The 27,081-nt window shown below is 36.4% G+C and overlaps 1 protein-coding gene across 1 annotated transcript; it reads left to right on the top strand.

Annotated features, from left to right (window-relative positions):
- Window positions 1-421: 421 nt before the first annotated feature.
- On the top strand, window positions 422-25,936 carry LOC121739043 (chitooligosaccharidolytic beta-N-acetylglucosaminidase). The gene is made up of 10 exons (XM_042131357.1): window positions 422-718; window positions 11,558-11,662; window positions 12,148-12,354; window positions 19,949-20,157; window positions 21,059-21,392; window positions 21,752-21,893; window positions 22,609-22,794; window positions 23,323-23,558; window positions 23,738-23,973; window positions 25,220-25,936. Exons 2-10 carry the CDS (start codon window positions 11,568-11,570, stop codon window positions 25,399-25,401), a joined length of 1,827 nt encoding a protein of 608 aa, XP_041987291.1. The 5' UTR covers window positions 422-718; window positions 11,558-11,567; the 3' UTR covers window positions 25,402-25,936.
- The last annotated feature ends 1,145 nt before the right edge of the window (window positions 25,937-27,081 follow it).

Here is a 27,081-nt window from a genome sequence, read left to right as displayed (position 1 = left end):
TATGATAAATTTTTCTCTTTAATTTGTCGTTTTTCGTAAGTGCCTACTACAAAGTACTAATAATCAGCCCGCAGGGCAGCTTGTGGCGAGCTGTTACAGTGGTCTGTGGAGTAGCGACCTCACGTCCCCGAGTGCTCCCGGGGAAGCGCCTGTTCTTTATCTCTTATTTTAGTAAGTATAAGCACTTAGATGATGAGATAATTTTTTCATATTTAGAAAAATACCTACATAAAGTATTTTTCTTATTATAAAAAACTATCACATCCCATTCGCTAATTTATATTTTTCGACATTTTTTTTTAACTCTTCGCAGACATGCAATCCGTGAAAAGGTGGAAATAAGGTTAACGGCTGCTAATGGCAAAAAAGAATTGTAAATTGGCAACATCAGCGTCCGTCCAATCAGAACGGTTCGCGCCATTGGGCCGCGCGCGCGCTTTATCAAACACGATAATGTTAAACAGCGCCAAAACAATAATAAAACAGTACATAAAACCCCACTTGTTATGCCCCAAGTCATATCACATGTGGCATTCGCCGTGAATATGTGTTGGTGAAAAAAAAAACAAAATTTGAATTTGGGATAACAAATTAATTTAAAAGATTTTCCTAAGACTGAATTAAAATTGAACCGAATTTTATTGCAATTAAAAGTGATAGTGTGACTAAAAGTGAGATTTACACACGTTATTAATAAATTGAAGACAAAATATTATAAGTAAGTATAATAAGTAAGTATAAAATAATACTTAGTAGAATAATTAATATCGTTTTGCAAGTTAGGGATTATTATATTATTATATATTCTTATAGAATAGATAATATTATGCACCATGCACCTCTATAATTATGTAAAAGAAAATAATAATGCAAAACTTTAAAATAAAAAATAAAAAAAACTAAGTACAGTTTAAAGTTTTTTCAAAACTTTTAGTTTTTTTATGAGCTCCTATTTTTTACTTACTTAAGTATTTTTTTATTACTTTTTCCTTTAAATAAACAAAATTTTTAACTAAGTACTTAAACAGAAGTTTTCTGCAGTGTCGATCTGTACTAAATAGTTCAAATTAGGTTAACGCATGTAGACCTACTTATCAGTTTTCCAATACTACTTATCTGTTTGATAAGTAACTGATACGATAAACTATAATATGATTGACAAATCTTTAAAGAATATACCTACTTTGTTACCTTTTCACCTGAAATGAAATGAAATAGGTATATATTTAGTTGGTTTGTACGCATATTTATTTCTTTTTTTCTCCTTTTATGGCCATCTGTTTAAGTTAGCCTAAGCATCGCATTTTAGTAGGAAGAGAGTAGAGATTGAAAAATAGAATTAAAAAAAATCTTGTAGTTAGAACTTCTTTTCTATTCGTAGCTTCACTAATTAAATCTATTTCGGCAGCATAATATCTTCACACCCGACACGAATTTTAGTTTTAAAACATGATACATTTTGTTTCATTTTATACAAACGAAATAGAAACGCTCCGACGAGTGGGCTTACAATTTACATAGTTTTTATCGACTTCATGTCAGCGGAAATGATAATGCTACGTTACAAAAGATACAAAACAATATACCTACAGCGCATTTTAACACGTTACACGAACAGGTCTTATTTAAAACTTAGCAAAAGGTAATTGTTGTCTAAAGAACAGACGGACAGACAGACGGAGGGACAGACCGAAACTATAAGGGTTCCTTGTTGACTGCGGAAGCCTAAAAAGAACTGTTTAGGATAAACTGTTGAGTGTTGTTATAAAAAAACATAAATTTATCATAGGATTACAAAGATTAATTAATTGTTTTATAAGGATTTCAATAAATTGTGGCTATCTTATTGAGATGTCACAATATTAATCTTTATGGCTAACTAAGTCTAAGGAGAACAATAATAATTACAGTCCCTATGGGCTATGGGCAATTGGCAAATTACATAATATTATAGTCTATACAGTATGCACAGAGCCTACTACTAACTTTCTTACCGTTCTCTATTGTTACGTAGTTTATAGAATTATACTTATATACTATATCTTGTACGCCTCCGTGGTCCAGTGGTTCAGAGCATGGCTCTTGACTCGGAGGTCATGGTTTCGAATCCCGCGTTGGAAACATGTTGTTTCCAAGTTTGGTTAGGACAATGCCGGCTGATCACCTGATTGTCTGACAAGTAAGATGATCCATGCGTCGGATGGGCATGTAAAAAGTCAGTCCTGCGCCTGACCTCTCGCCAGTCGTGTCGGTCTTCCGTCCCACTGGGTTATGAGGATAACACACACTTCGGCACTATAAAATTACTCCTGCGTAACTGGCTTGGTTTCAATGAAACCAGCCACAGTCACCGAAACCGGTGTGGGAGTTATTATTATTATAGAATTATCTATTAAGTTACAGCATTGTAAATTTTATTTTAAAAGATTAATTTTTTTACCTCACTTTTTTTTGGTAAAGAAAGTGGGCCCCGTGCGAGTTTCTTACGCCGGTTCTTCTCGCCGGAATAGTTTCCGAACCGGTGGTAGGCACCGTAGCTAATATTAACATTCTGAAAGTATTTTCTTAAAATCTACTTAGAAATAAAACATTTTTTATTTATTATTATTTATTTATTTATTGTTAATTTTTTGATTATAATAATTATCAAAAAATTAACAATAGAATACTCTTTGGTTCTCTACAGCATTTGTTTGGGTGAACACCGTTATCCTTAAAACCATCAAATGAGCCCGTCAAAATGAACAACTTTTTCTATGAGAACAATACTGGGAACTCAAAAATATCCGTCGTCATACCCATACAAATTGCCGATCCGGGCATCCGTACGGGTATGAAGACGGCATATTTTTTGAGTTCCCAGCATTGTTGTTCTCATAGAAAAAGTTGTTCATTTTGACGGGCTCATTTGATGCTTTTAAAGGATAACGGTGTTCACCCGAACAACCTGTATATTTATAGTCTGTCAAGAAAGTGAAAAAATTAAAAAGTGGCAACATCGTAGTGTCATCCCTTTCAAATCATTTAATTTTTTCACTTTCTTGACAGACTATATCTTTAAAATCGTGATTCGTGTCCTTAAAAAGTAACAACAAAAGAAAGGCCGGATATAAATAAAATAAAAAGAGAATAAAAATAAATTCAAAAATAGAAATGGCCTATTGACCATGAAAGTAGACCGGTCGTGGATAGTGAAAGTGTTGTGCGAAATCTCTCAAATCGCTTTTGATAACGAAACGGGTTAAACCAGTATAACTATTATAAACTTGATAGATTGTGGCGCCTTATCTAATGGCTTTCTCTAGAAATATCGAATTTCTATGCTTTTACACCTTTTACACCCATACTTTATATGATAAATCCGAAAGTGTGCCTGTCTGTCTGTTACATTTTCACATCCAAATCGCTAATTCGATTTAGCTGAAATGTTGATATTATGGATCCTTTTAGATGGAGATCCTTTGAGTCTCGGTAAAGGTCAAATGACCTAAGAATATACCTTTATGAAATCAAAAAAATTAACGATTCCCTCGTAATCATTGTCGTCATCTGTCTTTATTAATAACTTAATTTTGCTTGTTATTTCTTCTGTAATACCAGGGTCCTAATAAATTTTCCCTTGGTTTGCACTCGAGGGAGTGCGATTTAAGGAGATAATAAAAGCGGTACGGTGAAGGAACACATCGTGGGGAAACTCGCACAAGGTTAGCTCTAGACGTGTTGACTTGTTCATTCCTTTGAGCTAGACTGACTATATTGCGAGAATGCCGTATGTGCTTGGGCAACCATACGAACCTCATACGTACAATTAAAATCACGTCCTAGACACTACATTATTTGGAAACTTAGAAAATACTTCGAAAATACTTTATACGATACAAAGCTATAGGTAGCCTTCTGACAAAGCCTTAGCCTGCAAAGCTACAACTTCCCAGGCAAAGTCTCGGCCCGCGAAGTGATTTTGCGCGTGTGAACGAACTATAACGCGGAACAGTGTCACTCATAAATTATTTACAAATGCGACTCTTCCTTTTACTTTCATTTACACGTACTTAATAACTGTTTTTATTGATGTCGTTACAGTAGAAACTGTATTTTAAACTTCACAAATTATATCTATAAGAAGATATACTAGATAAAGCTGTTTGTTTGAACGACCTAACTTCACGAATTACTGGACCGATTCTTATGTAATTTGGCACAGATATATACAGGGTATAACAAAAAGAATTGATATTAATATTTAAATGTGTGTAATTTGTGTCCTTGGTATAGAGTTCACTGTAAAACAAGCAGCGCTGAAAGAGTTGCTTTTGACTTGTATAGAGTATAGACCATAGGGATGAAAATAGACCTACTATAGGTAAGTACAACAAAATGTACGGTTCCTGCGCAATTCTGCGCAAGTGGCCGTCGCTCATAATCAGGTGATAATATTATGTCTGCTCATAATTCATCTCTTTCACAAAATATAATAAGTATGAATAATGAGTAGTAACAATCACAATTAATAGTTTTATTATTCGTTGCAATTAACCCTATGTATAATAATATAGAGTAAGTGATTGTTAACATTACTCCATGCTCGTTCCACATAGCTCAGATTCACGATTATTTTTAGTGTAGGCAAAAAGTTAAACTGGTTATATGACCTTTGGAACTGCATGCATTCTTTGCACACCTATCGTGTTGCAAAAGTCGGCATATATAAAGAAACCGGCCAAGTGCGTGTCGGGCCACGCGTACTGAGTAATCCGTAGTAGTAGTTTATTTATATTTTTGTATGGTCAATGAATGTACATTTATAGCGTGTTTAACACTACTAACAACATCATCTCAGTTACTTTCAAAGGAATTTGAACGAAAAGTTCCTTTATACTTCGCCGAATACATTTTATATCGTGTTTTACACTACTAACAACATCATCTCAGTTACTTTCAAAGGAATTTGAACGAAAAGTTCCTTTATACTTCGCCGAATACATTTTTATAGTTGATCGACTATTACTCAATAACTTATGAAGTCTTCTTAGCGGTGATAGTTTTCCTTTTAAATTCAGAATATTCCCTACTCCCGTGAATTTTTTCACATTTCCAGAAGCAACCGTTTAGCTGGTAGAAGAGGGGGACCCTGGACTCTAACGATTTTTTCCACTTTAAAATTTAATATTTCACAAACGGATCCCTAAATCGAAACATGATTTATGAATACTCGTAATATTTTTCAAAAACCTATTCAACGACACCCCACACTATGGGGTGGGCGCGAAAAAAAATTCATCCCCGCTTGATGTGTAGGAAAGGTACCATAAAAAAATATATTTTTAAGATTTCATGTACCAATTTGTCGGCATCATTAATATGACTGTATATTCATACCAAATTACAGCTTTGTAGGTCCTATAATCTCTGAGCAAAACCGCGGACATACAGACAGACAGACAGACAGACGGACAGATGGACGGACAGACCGAAACTATTGAAAGGGTTCCTTGTTGACTACGGAACCCTAAAAAGGGATTAAGGCAAGTTATTGTACCTCGATTATAGGGCTGGCCGCAGCCATACGTTTTCCGTAATCGATTTCCTAATGTGTAATTTCGATTTGGAATTCCGTGAGACTAGCGCAAACGTTCGTTTTTCTCCACACGCGAACACGCTGGGTTTGCACTCGAAACGTACTGTAATTACTTCGATCATTATAATATTACAAAAATACCTCCCTGTCCGACGAGCATTCACGTGAAACGTAAAGATTCAACTTTGGATTTCCGAATACCGAAAACGAATTCGGAAATTGAATACGGAAAACGTGTGTATGGGTCCAGCTTGATAATATTATTAGATGATGCACGCAACTTCTTTGACCTAACAGACAGACAGAGAGACAGACACATTAGGTTTATGGATAGGTATAATTTTATATTATACTAGCTGTTGCCCGCGACTTCGTCCGCGTGGACTTCAGTTTATAGCGCGCGATGTCAACAAAATTGGTGTCAAAAGCTTTTATAAAAAAAACCCTGGTACCCCTTAAATCAAAACAGCTGTGCAGTGTGCACATAATATTTCATTTTTTAAAATTAAACTTTATATATTATGTCAAATTTTAAAGCTTATTTAGCCCCCCAATTACACAACTTTACCCATAAACTATTTATCATTGATAGGTTTAAGGTTACGTCACTGTATATATAATATAAAGATTATAAAGTACTGACTTATTAAATAACGTAAAAAAGAAATAACAATCGAAAAAATCGAAACTTGAAATAAAATGATACCACCTCTTACAGAAAGATGTTGGGCAACCGTTTTCGCGATGTAAGAGACGCACGGCGCCATCTAGTCTGAATTTTTGGAACTAACTTAATTTGAACAAATTTTCGTATTTTCACCCCCTTACAACCCTTTTTTCCAGTAAAAAAGTAGCCTATTTCCTTTCTCAGGCTTTAGACTATCTGTATACAAAATTTCATTACAATCGGTTTGGTAGTTTTGGCGTGAAAGCGAGACAGACAGACAGACAGAGATACTTTCGCATTTATAATATTAGTATAGATAGTATAGATTGTATTTTTAGCAAGTACTGCACTACCTAGTTTGGTGCAGTCCGTTTTCTATCAAAATACACATGGTATACCTATCATATTGTCGTTACAAATTACAATATAATATTATAATATAATTATTATATAATCATATTATATTGTAACGACAAACCAACATTTAAGTCGTTTATTTGATGTACCTATATGACAATATTAATCTGCTATTTAATGGTAATCGAATAGGATTGAACAAGAAACGAAGAAGCACTATAATCTATCCACTGTTAAAGTGCGCTTTTGTGATTCTGAACGTCACGTTATCGTGGACGCCCACTTCCACGATGCCCTTTTGATTTTACGCACCGCGGACGTTTTGAGGGTTCGGAAGAGTATAGACGTCGTGATGTCCTCTATGCACGTTAAAAAGTTATCGTCGACGGAAATTTAAAAGCGTCTTCATAATATAATATTTACATTTTACTTCCCTATGTTTTACCGAGGAGCAGTTCCGGAGATATGCGTGCACAAACATAAAAACATACATAAATACCTACATACAATATACAAACATACACTTTTGAAGTATGGCACATATTTTGTTCAGAAGCTGCTATACAAAAACTGGACAGTTCTGGAAATATTACATACATAAGTACGCGTCGAATTGATAATCTCCTTTAAAAATGAACGTCAAAAACTGAGTTTGTAACGTAAAACATAGCTTTGTATAAAGGCCTAACTGGAAGTCATGCTCTAGTTAAGGTACGACTGTTAGACACTATAGTCTATAGACTATAGAGTATAGACTATGTGCCGCGGAATAATTAATAGTAGAAAAATACCTTTTAGAGTATTTAAAGTCTTTTAGATACCTCTCTAAAAAAAAAATGGGTTTTACAATGAAGTCTCTTAGGGTGGGTTGCACCAGAGGCGCGGTTAAAGTTAAAGTTAGCCTTAGCTAACTTTAACTTTGACCTTAACTTTGACCACAGAATTTGATAGATCACAGATGACAGCTGGTCCGACAAGGCTTTAAATGAACGTGGGCGGCGGGCGGTAAGTTTACACCGATACAGAACCTACCGGCTACCACGCCTTTTTGGTGCATGGTCAAAATCATATTGTTAACTGTCACATTAGTGACATCTGTGTGTGTGTGTGTGACTTGTGAGAGACTACTCTCCCCCACTGTCAATATTAGCCAAGTATCAATTTTTATTTCCCTAATAAGTCGAACGTGGGGTAAATGATAAGTACAGTATTCCAAGACTTTAGATGAATGTGTTAATGGGCGCTGCTGGTAAAGGAGAACTGTCAAAAATTGCGTTTTTGTATGATGACAGCGTTAGTTCCTTTTTTCGCCACGTTCATTTAAAGCCTTGTCGAGCTCAAGGTTATGGTTAAATAATATGGCGTCCATTTTTTACTTTAACCAACGATTTGACATCTTGCATTGTAGTTATAGTTAAAGTTACAGTTATAGGTAAAGCAAACTTTGTTAATCAGTAGGTGTATCTAATATTATTATACAGTAGAGTATAATTTTACGTCCTACCTATAATAATTGTATACTTTTAATGAGGAAGATGAACATGACTTTTAATTTACAAGATGATTACTGATTAATGACTATTATGTTTGTAGAGTTGAATAAGAATATTATGCTGCGTTGGTATTAGGATTTTTGTATATTACGCGAATATAAATACAGTTAACAATAATATGATTTTGACCACGCACCAAAAAGGAGTGGTACGTCTGTATCGGTGTAAACTTACCTTAACTCTTTTTATAAATGTTGTAACGCTCCACATACTGTTTCTCAACACAAAGGAACTACGTAATTCTGTTATTTTCCGAGGATCGGTGCGGCACTCGATGCAATTCCAATGATTGTTGAAAAATGTAAAACAATAATCGCTAGCGACATGTTTATATAAACAAGTAGATGACGGCCGCGCCCGCAACTCCATTGAGCAGAAATTAGTTTACTGAGCGGGAACCGTTAATTTTTCCACAATAATAATAATAAATTTTAAGATCCAATAGCACCGCCGCGATTCTGTTGGTTCTAAAAAACACATCCCTCGCAACACATCTGGTGGAAACGCAGCCTAATCCATCTATCCTTCCCTCCTTTAGAGCTAGAAACTTGAAATTCGAGTTAAGAAAATTCACTTGAAAGACAGGCAAAACATTGTGTACTAAACCGTTTTAGTAGGTAAGTCGGTATGGTTATAATTGCCAAACCAGAAGCCTAACTGGGCCCTACAAGTTTAACAAACACCTTAACATAATAACATAATAGGTGTTAGTAGCATAACGACTAACGATTTACAGGTTCTGCGAGGAGGAGGACATGACACCTATTCCTTGACTGTCCTGCTCTACTGAGCAGGAAACCTTGTTCGCTACGAATACTCATCCACAGAGGAAATTCGTGGCACCAACCCCAATCACTGAGAAGCACTGGGTTGCGGACGGTAATAATTAAATAACTATAAACACCGGTGTGGGTTTCGGTGACGGTGGCCGGTTTCAATGAAACCAGGCCAGGTACGCAGGAGTAATTTTATAGTGCCCACGTGTGTGCGCAGTACACAAGAGCACTCTATTTATTCTGATAATGCCCAGCGGGACGGAAGACCGACACGACTGGCGAGAGATCAGGCGCAGGGCCGACTTTTTACATGCCCCTCCGAGCATGGATCATCTTACTTGTTAGACAATCAGGTGATCAACCTTTTAACCAAACTTTAAAATAATATGTATCCAACGCGTTAATCGAACCCACGACCTCCGAGTCAAGAGTCACGCTCTAAACCACAGGGCCACGGACGGAGACATTGGGGGCAGTAGGTACAGAAAAGATATTCGGGGGTCGCAGTAGGGATGGAATGACCTGACTTCGAGGCAAAAATAATTATAATTAAATAAAGGAGACTTGTATAAAATATTCATTTATACATATAACATATCGACAGGGTTTTCCTTCTACCGATAACAATATACAAAAGACCCAAACATAAATAAAATAATTTCATCTTTATCTTAAGTAGATCAAGGCCATGCGAATATTTACGAAGAATTTACATTACAACCACGAAACGTGTCCATTATCTAAGCCAACGTTTCTATTCGAATTTCTACAGCCCATTACGGCACAATTTAGGCATTTTAAAATTCCGATTGACGTCCGATTCCGATAGTAGACTAAAGAACAGACTTACGAAAGACGAGCATTGCTCGTTGTTTGGGAGCGCGATATGGCACGCGAATTACATACACATGCGGTATCTATCTAGATCTATATCTGTGATTACAACAATGAATTCTTTTAGGAACAGTAATTATAAAGCAATTAGACAAAAAGTCGCTACACCATCACGAAATGAATTTATTGATTTACACAACTTATGTCGTTTTGTTCTTATGTAGAGTAAATATACATTATACACGTTAGCACAAATGATGGACCAATACTAGCGATTACGCAAGTAAAGACTGTAGAGTGACATCTTATATTGGTATTTGATGGTCCATGATTGTGCATGCTCACTGCTCAGAATTAACTAAACAAAGTACTTAATATTATTATGTTATATTTTAGAGTGTGTACGTGCTCATCATAATATTATGTATGGAACTCTGTATAACTGACACAAACACAAGTAGCTGACTTCTATGAGAAATGCCCATACACAAAAGAAACTTTTTCAGAATGTATACCTAAATTACTAGATTAACGATTATTGATTGGTCTCCGCGCGCTACCGGAGACCAATCATTAATATAAATTCTTAATGACATATTTTTATTTCTTCATAGTCATTGGTGTTACATTACATTGTGTTATTATTATCCTAAAAATGCTTAAACAGCGACTACATACTCGTAAGAGGCTATGTGGTCGCTGTGCTTAAAGAGCTTCTAAAACCTGTATCAATTAAACACTATTAATAGAGAACAATTTGATGTTTCAAGGTTCCATCAACAATGTTGATTTAGATAAATAAAAAATAGATAATTAAATTCTAGACAGGTTCCTACTTGGATACTTATATTCAAGTCTTTAATGTTTTTCTTATTGCTTAAAAACTTAGTACAGTAATTAAATTACGATTTTGACCCCTATACAATGTACGATGTTAAGTAAGTTGAAGTTCATCGTAAAATGTCTCCGAGTGCGCTGTGCGGCAGAAAGTATTTTGTATTTGAAACCTTTACTGGATTTAAAAAAAAATCGGCCAAGTGCTAGTCGGACTCGCAAAAGAAGGGTTCCGTACTGTTAATAGGGCAAACATAGACCAAAAATTGTATTTTTTGTATGGGATTTATTTTTTTATTTTATTTTAATATTATTCTTAAATATTGAAGTAGACAGAGACGGACAGACAGACATCGAAGTCTCATGAATAGAGTCCCGTTTTCACCCTTTGGGTACGGAACCCTAAAAAACACATTCCGTGCAACGCAGTTCCAGTAGAAATGCAGCCAGAACCCACATGATTGATGGCTGGATGCCTGTCTGATGACAGGTGCCGTACTGTCCAATGTTTATAATCGATATCACGGTTGGACAGCGTGACAGCGTGACGTGCGGAAGTGTCACGGTGTCCGCTGTCTACCGTGAAGATCGTCGATAACGTCCCGTTACACGCTATGCACGTATGATGCACAAAATATATTCAGTTCCTATTAGGTTTTAGGCCAGGTACTGTAAGTTCGTTCGGTAAAAACAATGCACGATTTTAGGTCGTTTTGGTGGGGTTGTATCTTGTACTTATATGTATACCTACTTACAGTATTCTGTGGTAGGGTGAGGAGGGTTATTGGTAGATCTACCTTTGATGACTTGAATGTTTGATGACACTGCTTAATACTACTGACATCATTTAAACCAGTAAATAAAAATGTTAAATTGGCAAATTAAAATGTTCCAATGGATTTTTGCAGGATTTGATGTCTTCATAAATCATAAATCATTTATAATATTATTGTTTCAGGTAACCAAAAATGGGAATGTTCAAGTGGTCTTTTGCCGTCCTAGTCCTATGCAGCTTGGTGAGAACAGAAGAAACAACAGTAGGTCCTACGCCCGAAGTGTATGAGTAAGTATTATTATATAAACTTTAAAACGGTCTTAAAATTATTCGATAAACGTGTACACAATAAGAAGAAAATGCAAAGTAGCTTGATTTACAATGTCACGTGATAAAATTTACTTCCGTTATAGATGATCTTAGTTTGACCCACAAAGCATGCTACATAACTCTATTTAAACAAGTGCCTACATTCTGCCTTTTCTAGGGCACCAATTCCCAGATGGAATACGTGTTAGTTATAAATTATAATATTATGTAGATTCAGACCCACTTAGGACAGCTCTGGCCTACATAATATTAGAAGACTAAGCCCCAATTTCACCAACGACTGTTAAAGTTAACGCTCGAATTAGTATCACGTTACCTCTTTCGTTTTTCTTATGAATGAAAGAGGAGACATGACATTTTAACAAGCTGTTAACACTAACAGACGTTGGTGAAATTGGGGCTAATATTATCTAAATATCTACTAAGCCATCAATCATTTCCAGACCGTCATGGACGTACAAGTGCGTACCTGAGGAGGGCTGCGAGAGGTCCTCTCATCCCACGACCAGGTCTGCGGACAACTCCACCATGACTTTCGACAGCATTGACGTCTGTCGCACAGTATGCGGGCGCTTCGGCGGCATATGGCCGAAACCTGTGAGTGCCGCCATCAGCATGCAGACGGTCAAGATACATCCTAAATACCTGAGGTATGTAGAGTGTAGACTGTGCCTAAAGGGTACTTGAAACGGTATTTGAAAAAATAAAACCGACTTCAAAATTGTACGTAATTGATAGTTAAAGTTGCCTTATCTCAAAAACTACTGAACCGATTTTGATGAAACTTGTAGTACTTGTTTATACCTAAGTTTAACAACAGCTAGTACAACAAAAATAATAATTTAATTCGGACTTGTTGTTCCGGAGATATGCGAACCCAAACATAAAAATTAAAAACATACATACACTTTTGAAATTTGGCACATTTGTTCAGACACTGAAATAGACTAACAATATACAAAAACTGGGCAGTTCTGGAAATATTACATATTACCTTGTACTATTATCTATTCTGTGATATTACATATCGCACGCATCGAATTGATAACCTAATTTTTTTAAGTCGGTGAAAAATTTGACATAGGACAGTGAACTTTGACATACAGACGTGTCTCTTAGGGCTGGTTTACAAGTATTAAGAGTTACTACTTATCTTCTTAATATGTGTAAACCAGCCATTACACATACATACAAACAAATGTACGGTATAAAATAAATACAATACCACACAATACTGTAGTGTCTCAAGCCAAGCATAATAATACTTATGTGGCGATTGCGATGACTTATTTTTTACGATTATCTTCTTAGTCAAAATTATCGAATACATTATAATGTCTAAGTACCCAGCAGTGAATGTAGATTGTGAAGAAACGTCGGAAACGTCCCTGATAATAATTTAGGGAAGGCAAAACAATTAATTTATTCATTAATAAACAATAACATACGTTAAAACGCATTTAATTGTTTCTGTACAAAATAATCACATAATACAGGATGTGGTGTTATCCACAATAATAATATATTTTTTGCATTGATAACATCGCAGACTAGGGAACGTAATAATAATATAAAAAACATTGTAGTTACAATATCTTATTGTTTTGCCCGGTTACACTAGTCTGGGATTGCTTATCGTTTGTTAAATATCATGCCTTCTCTTTCTTAAAAACGAAGACGACGCTTCTTATTTAAGTAGCATGATATTTAATATATTATGATTAACTTTAACCCAGACTGGTACAAGTAGACTTTAATAATTTTAATGATTAATTATCTATGTATCGTGCATTATTGCAAAACAATAAGTTTTCCTTGTGTTAATAATTTTAACATATTTTGCCAGGAAATAAGGCAAAATTTAAATTACTTATAGATCTACCAGGATCAGCCAGGATGGCTGATGGCAGATTTTCAAAAAATATCCTTGATCATTGGATAAATCTTTATATTTGCATGTTTCACACACAGAATCAGCCTCTATAAGGAAAAAAGAGGATCAAAATGTTTTATTTCATGATTGAAAAAAGAAAAAAAAGTGACTCTAGCAATACCGGGGTGATCCCCGGTATTGCTAGAGTCAATTTTTTTTCTCACTTTTTGCCATCAGATCCTGGTATAGACTTAAGGCGGGGATTAATCTCAATCCAAAACGATAACCTTGCACACAACCAAAGACCGTATACGCGTATACGCATCATAATAAGATTCATTTTAGCTTAGCATAAAACTGTTCTTGCATAAAGCGGATCTTGTCTATTTTTCATGTTTTTTTTAAATATCTTTTGAAATAAACATTAAGAAACCCCTACCCTATTCCCTTCCCTACCCTCAAGTTTTCCCTTCCCTACCCTCCCCTATTACCCTATTCCCTCTTAAAAGGCCGGCAACGCACTTGCAGCTCTTCTGATGCTGCGAGTGTCCATGGGCGACGGAAGTTGCTTTCCATCAGGTGACCCGTTTGCTCGTTTGCCCCTATATTTCATTTAAAAAAAAATAGTTAATACTTATATTTCGATGAAATAGATTTTTATCGGAGGTGAGTTTGTAAATTAATTACAGCAAAAGTATTACGCTTTATTAAAATGTTTATGGTTTAAGGTATTTTAAATATTGTGCTTTATATCACATATATTATATATTTTTAACACTTCGTTATTATATTGGAACTAGGTAAACCGGGAGTCACGGAATAACAAATTGGGGTTTATCCTCGCCTTAACTGATATTATTATATTGACAACATTTCAACATTTTTAAGCCTTAAAATAAAAAATACCGTGTCTTTAGTTTCTTCTCCTGATTTCAAAAAAATATTCAAAATTTTTTTATATTGCTTGTTTACTGAGAAAATAAAGAAAAACTGAAAAATACGCTGTGACGTCATACTTACGGCATAATATCACACAGTTATTATGCCGTAATATTATCACACAGTTTGCCTGGTGTAAAATAGTTTTAAAAAGACAACATGAAGCATAAAAAAAACGTCACTGTCAACCACCTGTCAACAATGACATTTCTAAAAAATAACATTACCTCATTGGTTACCTATCCTCCAGGTTGACGATGACATTAACAGACGTCATAATAAACGTAACAAACTTACATTGACAGATTTTTTCTTTTGTTAAAGTGTAATGGAATTAAAAAAACGATGGCGCGATGAACTTGACACGTCATACAAGCCAGGTTGGCCGACGGTGGCGATGGATCGGGATGAATGGAAGGACTTGGGAGAGGCCTTTGCCCAGCAGTGGGACAGCATAGGCTCTTAAAAAAAAAAAAAAAAAAAAAATAACGTCACTTGGCGCTTACGTCTCTTTAGAATACGAAGGATTAAAATCTATTTTTTAGGTATCATAAAAACATAATTTTTAAAAAGCAAGAAACACGGGTCGCCTTATTTTAAGTCTACTTTCATATAAAATAATAAAAAGCCATGTTAAAATTTTGAAATGTTGTCAATTGTTATTATAGTCGCCATTCGCCATTCCATGGTTCTAATACCATATTTGGCTATGCGCATTCGTTTCTTTCATTGAGTGCAGTAGCCAGTAGAGTAGGATAGTAGAGATAGATTTACGGATTACTCTAACCTTTAGATGCGGTGATCTCTATCCTACTCTTTTGGAAGTAGAGATTTCTGCACATTTCGTTCGTTCTACTGGTAAAAAGGCCTTGTGTCAAATCTGGAACAAATAACGACTTTTTTCTACCACACAATAGAGATAAATAATTAACGTTATTATAATAATATCATCTGATATTGGCAATGCCAATGGTTATCTACAATGTAATTTGCAATAATATTTAATAATTTATTATTAAATCATCATCAGACTACTTAATAAAACAAAGAATTACTGTTATCCCGCTTTAGTAAATAAAAAGATTTACTCTATGTTTGCAGACGTCTATGGCATATAATATAAAGTAGACTATGTATATATAGACACATATGTCTCCTGTCTGTCTGTCTAATAATACACCACCGGTTCTGTCCCATGCTTACGTAAACAAGGCCAGATTTATATTATGTTGCAATATCAGGTGGGCCGAGTCTGAAGAAAGTTCTAGTGTTCAAAACATATCGGTTTGCATAGAACAATTTATACTACACTATTTTTTATAGACAAAATGTTTATTTATTTATACGCTTGTATCGAATAGGCTCAAAAAAACTAGACTGAATTGGCATATTATATACTTTTTTCGAAGAACATTCGCGGCAGTCTGTATAGCCGAAACAGTGTAGTGTAGCACAAGTTTATACGTGGGAGAGCCATGCTTCGGCACGAATGGGCTGACTCGACCGGATAAATACCACGTTCTCACAGAAAACCGGCGTGAAACAGCGATTGCGCTGTGTTTCGCCGAGTGAGTGAGTCTACCGGAGGCCCAATTCCCTTCCCGATCCTCCCCTTTTCCCTTCCCTTCCCATCCCTACCCTCCCCTATTCCCTCGTAAAAGGCCGGCAACGCACCTGCAGCTCTTCTGATGCTGCGAGTGTCCATGGGCGACGGAAGTTGCTTTCCATCAGGTGACCCGTTTGCTCGTTTGCCCCCTTATTTCATAAAAAAAAAAACAAGATCTCATCATATAAATCATAAAACTTTTATGTTTTTGCTAGTGCCTACCCACGGAGTAATTTCTAAGTCGTGAGAAACACTACGAGTAGCACCATAACTGTCCACTACACATCACCACTAGTAAAATATTATATGCTGCTGTTATAGCTGAAATAGCCGACTTGCCCCAATTCAATACTCCATTACACCGTCTGGCTTACTCTGGCAGTTTATAAAACCATAAATACTAGCACTTTGATGTACCAATGCTGTAAACGACTCTCTATTAACGCTGTAAAGCCGAATTTCTAATGAATCCATACTAATATTATAAAGTGTATTTATGTCTGTTACCTCCTCACGCTCAAAACACTGAACTGAATTCGCTGAAATTTTGTAATTCTTTAACCCGGAAAAATGTACGGTTCCCATGCAATAAACTAATTTTGGCGCAACTCAGTTGCGGGTGTCATCTAGTAAGACATACAAAATATGTATAATTAATTGCTACAGTAAGTGCTTAGCCTAAAAGATATTAGACCGACATTTGATTAGATATACAGTTTGTAACAAAAATTTAAAGTGATAATACTTTAGGGTGTGTACGTGTTCCTTGTAGAGAGTTCACTGTGAAAGTAGCGGCGCTAAAAGACGAAATTTTTTTTTCACTTTTGTATGGGCAAGGGCCCGAGCGTCACGAGTTTCCCCATACAAAAGTGAAAAAACTTTTGGTCTTTCGGCGCTGCTACTTTCACAGTGAACTCTCTACAAGGAACACGTACACACACTAAAGTATTATCACTTATTTTTTTACACCCTGTAGATCCGCTTTGTAAAGTTGATGAGTGTTTTGAACCGATTTCAAAAAAGGAGGGGGTTCTATGTTTGGCTGTGGTTATAGTATATTTTTTCTCATGCTCAGAATATGTTAGCCATACCTTTAGATGTTTTAGCAGTTGCTAGTTGGTACGAACTCGATAATTTGTTAACCTAAATCCTATCTTTTAGCACTTTTCTTGGTTATATAGCGGTATAAACTTAAATCCGTAATATTATCACTATTCAATATTCATATTTTGCGTAAGTGTATCTGTATGTCTGTTTCCTCTCGACGCTGAAATTTCTAAATGGATTTTGATGAAATGTATGGTATCTGACATCTCGAAAAATTTTGGATACTTTAAGCCCCTGAATGTATTAGACGGGGATAAAAGTTTGTATGTCTATTGTCAAAAATACTATATAATATTTTACACTCAAGCCATAGAATAGGACAGTCGTTTCGTCCATAAATAATATTTCTAAACATTGTGTACGCGGCTCTAGCGGTCAATGCTCGCTCGACTGGTCTCGGGAAGGGCTCATATTAATCTTTTATTTCTGGGTGACATCCAATGTAAGTTTGCCCGTCTCTATATACACCACTATTTTTTAATTAGTACAAATACTTTAGGGGCTTATCAGGCATGCCATTATTATCATATATGTGAAGAAATAATTTTATAATATCTAAAAATAACAAAGTTATTGCAATTTCTTTTTTTAATAAACCTACCATAAAATTATGGACACATTTTACTATCCATTGACTGATTCATTGATAGTATTCTGTCTTACTCATTTTTGTTTTACCGCGGGGCACAATGCGGGCGCAGGGGAGGAGGGGGGTGCTGAGCATCGACGCGAGTTTGCCGAAGATTTATCAATGGGATGCGGCGAGCGCATACGCTAACCAATAGGAACTTACTACACATACTAGTATCTAGAGGCGCGCTTCGGTCATTGAATTAATTATGAATTTACCAAATATTACGTATTTTCGTGGACAATTTTGGGTCTACGTTTTTTTATGTTTTAACTAAATAAATATGATCAGTTACAGGTACCTAATAAGCCCCTAAAGTATTGGTACTAACTAAAAAATAGTGGTGTATATACCCCTTATAATCTCGTCTCCTAAACTATTTTTAAATAGCCGCGATTTATCTTCTGAAGTCGTTGTAAATTGAGGTTGACATTACAGTTTTATGGTTTAATAAAATTCGTTTTGTCTTGTGATTTTCAATCTTGTGTTTTATTTGTATTTCACAGATATTGCCTGAACTTTATTGCGTGTGTGTACCGTAATATTTTTTCGAGATAAAAACTATCTTATGTTCTGTACCGGGGCTCGAGTATCTCTATATCTATACCTTCATAAAAATCTATTTAGCGTTGTCAACATAAAAAATAATCTGTTTAGAGACAGATGGAATATATATAATGTGTCTGTCTGTCACAGACACATTATATGAAATAAATATTTTTTGTATCTTATAATTTTTGTATAACATCAGTAAGCAAAATAATGAAGAAAGTGCCTACGTAACTCGTTCGTCTCGGTCGCAAAAGCGCTAACTCGCTAAGTGCTAAGTGCTAACCTAGGCGATATATCACTTCAGATACTACAGATACAACCAGCTCTGGATTTATGTATAGGTAGCCGCCCATAGGCCATAGCCTATGGGCGGCAGTCTCCTAGGATAGCAACTAGAGTTCGTACATAGGGGCGGCAAAATTAAAGTGGCCTATACTCATAAAAAATATAAATCCGGCCCTGGATACAACTTAGCCAACACTAAAACTTCATCCCCTTCATTTTAATAAATAATTAAATATTTGTTAAGATAATAATATAATATCAGAATTACTTTGTAAGCAGTTTTACACATCTTCTAATTGATAAAAATAGGAGAATCGTGCCCTATATGACAATTCAGTGTTTAGAAGACAATAGATATTGCTAACATCGACATCGACAAGAGAAAATAATATGATTTAAGCCTTAGATAAACGTATTCGCTGTACTACCGGCAACGCACCTGCAGCTCTTCTAATGTTGCAAGTGCAGTCCATGGGCGATGGTGGCTGCTTCCCTTTGGGTGACCCATTTGCTCGTTTGCCAACTTATTTTATAAAAAAAAAACCGACACGTATCGCCTCAAATAACTCCAGCGAAAGTTTACACTAATAATAGCCACTAACTACTTATCCTCACCCACCTAGCTACGTGCGTTTGTCACGTGAATTTAGGCGCCAAATAACATAGTTGTAGTAGGCGGGAAAATAAAGTACTACACTACTGAAAGCTGAAATGTATATTTTAGTAATCTAATTCATAATTCATAATCGTTATTTGCAAAAATATTGTTTACAGTACCGCGCTGCAGGCGCTCGGCGCTCACTGGCAGCGCGGCTGACCGGCCCGTCTGCAAAGCACCTTATTGAACAATAATCCTCTCAGTGTGACGACAGCTTAAGACTAATTTTAACGTTCATGTGATTGTCAAGTAGGCGAGAGTTCAATGATCCCTGACCGATGACATACAGACGGATGTATATTTGTTTAGTGTAGAGCAAATTGATCGGGTTAATATTCTTGTGAGTATATGGTGACAGTTATACGAGTAGAGGACTTAATATGAGGTCGTTAATCCTATCCAAAGAAGGTCTTCAGAAAAGTCAACATCACCTTATTCAGAGTAGACTATGTTTGCAGTAGATAAGAAAAAGGAAGGAAGGAAGCAATTTGCTTATCTATTTTTTATAGATGAGGTATTTCCGTAACTATTGTCTCAGTTACACAGCTTTTTTATCCAGTCAAGCTTAAGCTTATCATTTTTCCGCTTCCCAGATACGACCTCAGCAACGCGCCAACCGAAGCCCGGGAGCTGCTAGTCCAGATGACCCATGTGATCACGGGCAACCTGCTGGACGAGTGCGATGGCAACGTCACCGAAGTGGTCACCACGCCTGTGGTCGTCTACATCACGGTCAGGACCACCAACCTCGATCTGACGTGGGACACTGACGAGCAGTACTTGTTGGATGTGCAGAGCAAAGGTAACTAGGTTAAGGTAGAAAAACAATAGTTAACTTACCCAATTATTATGGCTTCTTCTAGCTTGATATTTACGGGCCCTAATAATAGTCATTGACAGTACACTGTCAAATACTAAAAACAAAATAAATTAAATATTTCCCATATAACAAACGTAATTTTTTTGACCTTTTTAGCTCGTAATCCATAATGGAATTATGTAGACACTTGACATTTTCACAGTCTTCAATTATATGTGTACTTTAATGTTTGATTATTAAAATTAAAATAAAATAAATAATTATGGGGGCTCCCATACAAAAACATTTTTTCCCTACATTCGCGGTTCCCTACATTTCCTACAGTCGGAACCCTTTGTGGCTCGTGTGCGAGTCCGACTCGCACTTGGCCGATTTTTTTGGCGTGATCTTCCCACAAAAACTCAGCGGTTTCTATCTATCACTCAAAACCAAGATAAACTTACCTTCGCCCGTTATAACTGCACTCATATCAGCGGTCAGCACATAATGCGCTTACAATGTCAGCCTCAACAATGGACATTGAGCATACTTATGTCATTCATTGAAATTAATGTGTTTGAAATTAATTGATACTGATTTCCTGCTGACCATAGCTGAATTGAAAAATCCTTGGGAATTAATTGGGTGTTATGTCTTTATCAAAGCCATGGAATTTTAAATGTAATTTTATTTTTTGCTTTTTTGTAATCTTGGATCCTATTGTAGGTGTTACATACACCTACAATAGGATCCAAGATTACCAGAAAACATAGAAAGAGTCTCTATCGCATGTTTATTGTTTATCTGTAAACATGCGATACATAATAATTACAATAGACATCAACAGAGGCCACTGCGTTTGGTATTTTTATTAGTCTTTGATTATTTAAAACTTTATTTTCAGATAAAAGCATAGCAGTCCACATCGTAGCAGAAACTGTGTACGGAGCTCGTCATGGCCTTGAAACCTTCACCCAACTGGTCGCCTCAGAGAAGCCAGAATACACCGATGAATTCAGATGTTCCCTCCGCCTGGTGTCTGGTGCCAAGATCTCTGACAAACCAGCCTTCAAATACCGAGGGTTCATGCTGGATACTTCTAGAAATTTCATCCCGTTGGCAGACATAAAGAGGATGATGGATGGAATGGCTACAACTAAACTGAACGTGTTCCATTGGCATGCGACTGACTCTCACAGCTTCCCTCTAGAATCCACTAGAGTCCCACAATTCACCAGGTAAAGTATAAATATTTAATTCTGTAGGTACGTACTTTTTACGTACTTTTAGGTTAGCAACTAAATGAGCCCATAAATAATTATAAATACTTGTGTTTGCCTCGAGATTATTATCTGAATCGAATTCTATTCCACGCCAATCAGACTTCCTCAAGCTATTAAACTGACCCAGCAACCAGGGCCCCCGTAACGGCTACTGGCGCCTGTGTGCAAAAAAAGGATTTTGGCACCCCTTTAAGTCAAATTTTTGGGTCCTTGGTTTTGGCGCCCCTAGAGGATGGCGCCCGTGTGCATTGCACACATTGCACATATGGTAGCGGGGGCCCTGCCAGCAACAAACTGTATTATACACTTTTCAGATACGGCGCATATTCCCCATACGACCTGTACACGACGGAGGACATTCGCGATCTGATCAAGTATGCGCAGATCCGCGGTATTCGTGTGGTCATCGAGATCGACTCGCCCGCTCATGCTGGCAACGGCTGGCAGTGGGGCAAGGTACTAGAAAACTTCTATTCTTCTTCTTTATGCCTGGGCTCCTGTCCCATTTTCATTAATAATGTCGGAGTATTGTTTTAGCTTAAAAAGGGTAATTTGTAGGTAGGTAAAAAGGCTAGAGCTATATTTTTGATATTATGCTCTCTTTTCCGAATCAAATTAATATCAGTTTTGTTTCAAAAAGCCCTTGATGAAAATAATAATTCCCTCTTCATACTAATATTAGTATCTATAATCAGCTATGAAATAATTCCCACGTGTATTCATATCTTTATTCTTTTAGACAAGATTCATATTATATTTTTATTGTGTATTATGTTCTTAAGAACATAATACAATATCACTTTCGTAATTTAATGTTTTATGTTTCGTTAAATCTGACTAATGACTATAAAGTATAATCTCGTCTAAGCTTTACGGTGTAAAGTTTACACCATTGTTTCACCAAATCCATACTTATATTAAATGGGAAACTGCGTCTGTCTGTCTATTACCTTATCACGCTTAGACTGGTAAACCAATTTTGAGATAATTTAATATGGAGATACTTTGAGTCCCAGGAAAGGACATAGGATACTTTCATCCTGGAGAAATGAACGGGTTTCGCGAGATAAACAAATTGGCGCAATGGACTTGTGGGCGTCATCTAGTAGGTTTTTTTTTAAGTTTTGTGACCCAATCTCTACTATAAATGTTCCACTATAAATGTTTCCAGGATTACGGTCTAGGTGACCTAGCGGTGTGTGTGAACGCCAAGCCGTGGCGGAGCCTGTGCATCCAGCCACCGTGTGGTCAGCTCAACCCGGCCAACCCACACATGTACCGCGTGCTCAGAGACCTGTATAGAGACATCGCTGAGGCGCTGCCGCAGCCAGCGCTGTTCCATATGGGAGGAGATGAGGTGGGTACTAAAAACTTGATGATAAGAGCGTATAGAGCATGTCAGCAATCTTCATGATAAGAGAGTACTTCAATAGGAAGAAACCTACTTGCGACGTGTTGGGTGTTCATGGGTAGTAGTTGTCACCATTATTAATTTATTTTTATCTATATTAAGCTTATTTGGCTCACAAATATGACAGAAGATAAGCTGATATATTTTCTGCAATCTAAACTTTAGATAGTAATTATGGAGTCTTTGAAAGTAATATAAACCTTCCATATTTTAACGTTGTTAGTGGCGGCCGAAAAGGAAGATCTTCCGACCGAGCGAGATAGCATGCTCGGTCAGGCCGAAGCCCACTGACGTCATTTCAGACGTTGTATATATCTTGCCGTTCTCCGAAACTTCGATAGCGCGATGCAGGAATGTTAGGCGAATTGTGGGTACCGCCACAATATCATAAATACCCTTTAAAAATAGATACCCTTTAAAATGAAATATATATTATAAGAAAGCGTTTGAGTAAATACACCATGATATTTTCAGGTGTTCTTCAACTGCTGGAATTCTACGGAAGAGATCACGTCTTACATGCAAGGAAAGGGCATTGAGACAAATCTGGAAGGATTCATAAGGCTTTGGGCTGAATTCCATGCGACAGCCCTCAAGATTTGGGACGAAGAAATGGCAGCAATAGGACAGACAGAGAAACAGCCGGTTATGCTGTGGTCATCAGAACTAACACAGGCGCATAGAATACAGAAGTATCTGAATAAGGACAGGTAAATAGGAAAATTTACTAGTAACTTGAATACTATATTTAGAAAAAATCATATGAGTACCTCAAGGGTTACCACTAGGCCCTAAACTTATTAATGCTTAATTAAGGAACAGAAGTATGTAAAAGAGGAATCACAAGTGTTTCAATAAGCTAAATACATGTTTTATTATCTAATTCCAGATACGTCATAGAAGTATGGGAGCCACTGAATAGTCCTTTGCTGACGCAACTAATAAGGATGGGATACAAGACGATATCAGTGCCAAAGGATGTTTGGTATCTGGACCATGGATTCTGGGGCAAAACCACTTACTCCAACTGGCGTCGAATGTACTCCCACGTGCTGCACAGAGACCCCAATGTCTTAGGAGGAGAAGTCGCTATGTGGAGCGAATACGTTGATACTAATTCGTTGGGTAAGTTGATGATTATAGATACTTTCAATGACGTATACAAGATGTAACAAAACTAAGTCATAATATTTCGGGGTGTATAATATGAGCCCCGTGTATAGAATTCGTTGAAAAAGTAGCAGTGCCGAAAGAGCAATTTTTATTTTCACTTTTGTATGGCGCCTTCCCATACTCCAATTAAAAAAAAATTTGGTCTATCAGCGCTGCTACTTTCATATTGAAGTCTCTACAAGAACACAACACATCCTAAAGTATTATCACTTAGTTTTGTTACACCCTGTATAGCGGTAGTGGCGCCCACAACCATAGCTGGGCACCGTTAATCAAATAGTTAACTTCCTTAATCGTTAATCCGTTAAAAAAATGTTAGCTTCGTTAAACGTTAAAGCGTTACATTTCGGACGAATTAAAGCAAGTTAACGTTAATCGTTAATCCGTTAATATGTATAATATGGCCTTGTTGTAACTTATATCATTACGTTAGTGTACATACAAAACCTGTTGGTTTAAGGTTTTGGAAGTTAACATGTTAGGGACAAAACAAAATACTTCTATAATTATTGTATTCTACCTAACTAAATTATACTGCACTCTTCTTTATCAATATGCAAATGATTTATAATAACAATAAACAAATCACTCTCTCTATAAGCACCAGCGCGAAGTAATAAAATGATAAAACGAAACAAATCTCTTCTCACTCGCATGCGCCTGAAAATGTATCTACATAGTATTGTTTTTGTTTCGCTGCTGCCGTGCTGCGGCGCCGCTCTGCCCGCCCGTCCGGCACTTGTCGCATCATACTAACTGTCTGAACCTGTTTTCGCGCCGCGCTGCGGTGCCGCGCCGTGCGGTAAATAGCAGGCATTGGATTAACGATTAACGGACTTCTGCATATTAACGGAAGTTAACTAGGTAGTCCGTTAATATTTTTAAAAGTTAACTTAAAAGTTAATCCGTTAATCAAAATGTTAACTTCGCTAATTAACGATTAACGGATATACCCAGCTATGCCCACAACTATAAAGTTCTTTTATACTTTTAGTAAAGGAAGAAAGTTATTGTCCACATATAAAATAATCCAATGCACAAAGTGTCTTTCCTTATCCCTATTACCTATATCAATTTGGCGACGCCGAAAGTTTTCGTCGGTCAAATGAAACCTTTGCCGTAAAATCTGTTATCCTCATAAGAATAACTGTATACATCCAAATTATCCCTTTATTCTCAAGAGCTCTTCTCCTTTCAGATGCTCGAGTATGGCCCCGCGCGGCTGCAGTGGCGGAACGTCTCTGGGCTGACCCTACATCATCAGTGAGCGCCGCCGAAGCTCGTATGCAGAGACTGCGCGCACGCCTTATCGCAAGAAAGCTGAGGCCAGATGCGCTAGCTCCTAACTGGTGTGCCCATCATGATTCTAGATGCCTTTGAGGTTGTCTTGTTTTATGACAAGTAGTATTATGATCCTTATGATTAAAAAACCATCAATTTTAATTTAGTATTGGTTGAAGATATTTCGCGGATCCCACACTTCGACGTGATCCTGCCATGCCTTACTGTTGTGCTTATGATGATTCCAGATGTCTTTGAGGTCTAATTGATTCATATCAAATAGTGTTAACATCTTTACTATGATTTAGGAAATATCAGAATTTATTTTCAATGATGGTATTGACTGAATGTACTCAGATTCAAAATCTTTCGCGCAGCCTAAGATTGATACTATCATTTTTGGCTTCTAACTCTGTTTTACACTTCTATGAAGATTCTCTTTTGATAGTTAATGAGCTTGGTATTTTGGTCAAATATCTTTACCCAGATTTAAAATGAAAACACGAGTTGCTGATCTTTAAATATGTTTTTCACCTTCGATGATTTAAGAGCAATGTCTTCTTTCTTGTAAGCTACTTTAGGCATCTTAGGCATTGACCAAGTTATGTCTCGTTTATTTTATTGACATTGTTGTTCTTGTACTTGGACTTGGACATTGTATTTCCAATGGTGCTATTAATATCAGTCCATTTATTTATGAAAGTAGCTAGAATTTTTGTGGTATCTTACTTATTAGGTTAGTTAATACCTAAATAATATAAATTATAATATTACTTATTAGCCCTTTTTACTAAAATTACCTTTTTCTATAGGTGAGTAATGGCTTCGTTAGATTTATTAAATAACGCTAAATACCTGTTTTTTTGCTCATTTTTATTGCGTCTCATTTCCTTATGTAAATTTTCTAGCTGGCCGCAATTCTATAAAGCATACGTGCTTTTTACACATAGACTGATACTTTTGTATATTTTGTACAGAGGACAGTATAAGATATCGTTATTTAAATAATAATAAGCCTAATAATTATAAGAGATAATAAAATATTGAAGTTTAGGGTAAATCCTCTAAAGTGTAACAAAACGAACACCTGTACTAGGGTACCTAATATACTATTATTATCAATAATTCTGTTAAATGTATATCTGTATTTAATTTATGATTGTATGGCTTGTAACTCGATCTCATGTAAAAGACCATTATGTAATTTTTGATACTTAATTAACTGAAATAAAATATAATACTTAATAATAATTTGTTTCCTTTTTAAATCCTCTTGAATAAATTATGTGAGAGTTCCGAACGTACGGTACTCTATTCACGACGTCAAGAATCGAAGCCATATTGTTATCTGTTGTTTTATTTGGAACCTCTTGGAACACGGCCACATACGGCTTTATATTAGACTTTATAACTAAACTGAACGCGTAGCGAAAATCAAAACTGCCGCCGCCATCACCTGAGAGACAACAGACAACTGCTGTGTACGGCTGCGTTTCCACCAGAGATGTGTTGCGAGGAATATGTTTTTATGATCCAATAGCATCGCCGCGCTGAGCGATGTCATCGCAAGCTCACCTCAATGAAGCGATTCTATTGGCTCTCAAAAACACATTCCTCGCAACACATCTCTGGTGGAAACGCAGCCCTCACAAGACGCGCCATCGTTGTACGTTTGTATGATCCTATTTTGATCTCCAGAGGAAAAAGTATGAATTAAAAATCACTTTTCTATAATGTCTCTATTACATGTTCCTTACATACCACTACTGACTAGTTGTA

This window comes from Aricia agestis, chromosome Z, assembly GCF_905147365.1.
Source record: "Aricia agestis chromosome Z, ilAriAges1.1, whole genome shotgun sequence".
Classification (NCBI taxonomy): domain Eukaryota; kingdom Metazoa; phylum Arthropoda; class Insecta; order Lepidoptera; family Lycaenidae; genus Aricia; species Aricia agestis.
The sequence above is the reverse complement of the archived record's forward strand: the minus strand, read 5'-3'. Positions and strand labels throughout refer to the sequence as shown.